This window comes from Otolemur garnettii, unplaced genomic scaffold, assembly GCF_000181295.1.
Source record: "Otolemur garnettii isolate 467f Iridium unplaced genomic scaffold, OtoGar3 scaffold00054, whole genome shotgun sequence".
Taxonomy (NCBI): Eukaryota; Metazoa; Chordata; class Mammalia; order Primates; family Galagidae; genus Otolemur; species Otolemur garnettii.
In genome coordinates, this window is record NW_003852449.1 from 879,661 (window position 1) to 880,955 (window position 1,295).

General features: G+C 36.9%; 1 protein-coding gene across 2 annotated transcripts in view; it reads left to right on the forward strand.

The window, feature by feature from the left end:
* WDHD1 (WD repeat and HMG-box DNA binding protein 1) overlaps window positions 1-1,295 on the forward strand; it is a 62,160-nt gene that overhangs the window by 4,471 nt on the left and 56,394 nt on the right. For both annotated transcript variants that reach the window (XM_023514517.1, XM_023514518.1), the window contains exon 2: window positions 887-998. In XM_023514517.1, coding sequence (XP_023370285.1) covers window positions 887-998 — 112 coding nt within the window. The remainder of the gene's footprint in view (window positions 1-886; window positions 999-1,295) is intronic.

Consider the following 1,295-nt stretch of genomic DNA (forward strand, 5'->3'; position numbering starts at 1 on the left):
GGATGTATAAACTAGGAGTATCCTAGGCAAACTGACCTGTAGTCTTCCTGTCTCCTGTAGAAGGCAGTAGAACTCCACTGTGGAGATGATCCTGAACAGGAGGACCCCAGTGCTAATTTCCTTATCTCTTGCTGGAGTGTCTGTTGCAGGCAGATTCCTCAGGCCTTACTAACTTCATATTTCAGCTGATTTCCTGTTTGGAACTGTCGCCGTCATAGTCAGTCTTGTTTGTTCTTTGGCTTCCCAGTGTACATTCATGAATAGGTGGGAATTAATCCTTTCCTTCTGAACATTGGCAGTTCTTTATGTGGCTTGTTTTTTGCCATTTACCATATATTATTTTGTATTTTACTATGTATGTTATATTTTGTATTTTTACTTGCTTTTTTGTATGTATCTAGTTGGGACACAGACTAAATGAATAAAAGGCCTTGGAAGATGAGAAGTTTAAAGCAAATTGTGACAGATGTAGACATCCATTTGAATTGTCACTTTTTGATAATTGAGCTCATCCATCCATCTGCTTATTCAATAAATACTTATTAAGGTTTCTGGGTCAGAGATCGTTTGATGCTAAGGATACAGTAGTGAGCAAGGTATACACGGTCCTTGCTCTTACAGAAAGAACACACTCAATCTTTCTTACATTATTCCAAATAAATAATTTTATGCCAAGAATGAACTGTGAAGAGTATTAAACTCACCTTTTATTTTACAGAATAGGATTTAGCAGTCTTTGTTATTGAGGTTTATGTGTATAAAATGAGAAAAAATAATGGGTGATGCTTTGATTTCATTAAAAAATGATAAATATAAAGGTAGCATTATAGAAAAATTAATAGGCTTGAAACCAGGTAACATTTTAATGTGCGTGTTTCCTTCACAGTTATATTGTGACTTGTGGAAGTGATGGCGATGTGAGGATTTGGGAGGACTTAGATGATGACGACCCTAAGTCCATTAACGTTGGAGAGAAAGCATATTCCTGTGCCTTGAAGGTAGTAAAACAGTTATGCCACTGCACTGGACATGATCCTGCCCTGTAATTTTTATGCTTGGGTGAAAAATACTTATATGGAAGTTTTGAATATCGACATACATTTTTGTTTCTCTTATGAAATGCTATTTTAAAATATATAATAATGCTATTACTGCCCACAATTTTCAGAGGTAAACTTTGAATGGTTTATTAAAAATGATTATTGGAAGGCAGCACCTGTGGCTCAAAGGAGTAGGGCACTGGTCCCATATGCCGGAGGTGGCGGGTTCAAACCCAGCCCCAGCCAAAAACTGCC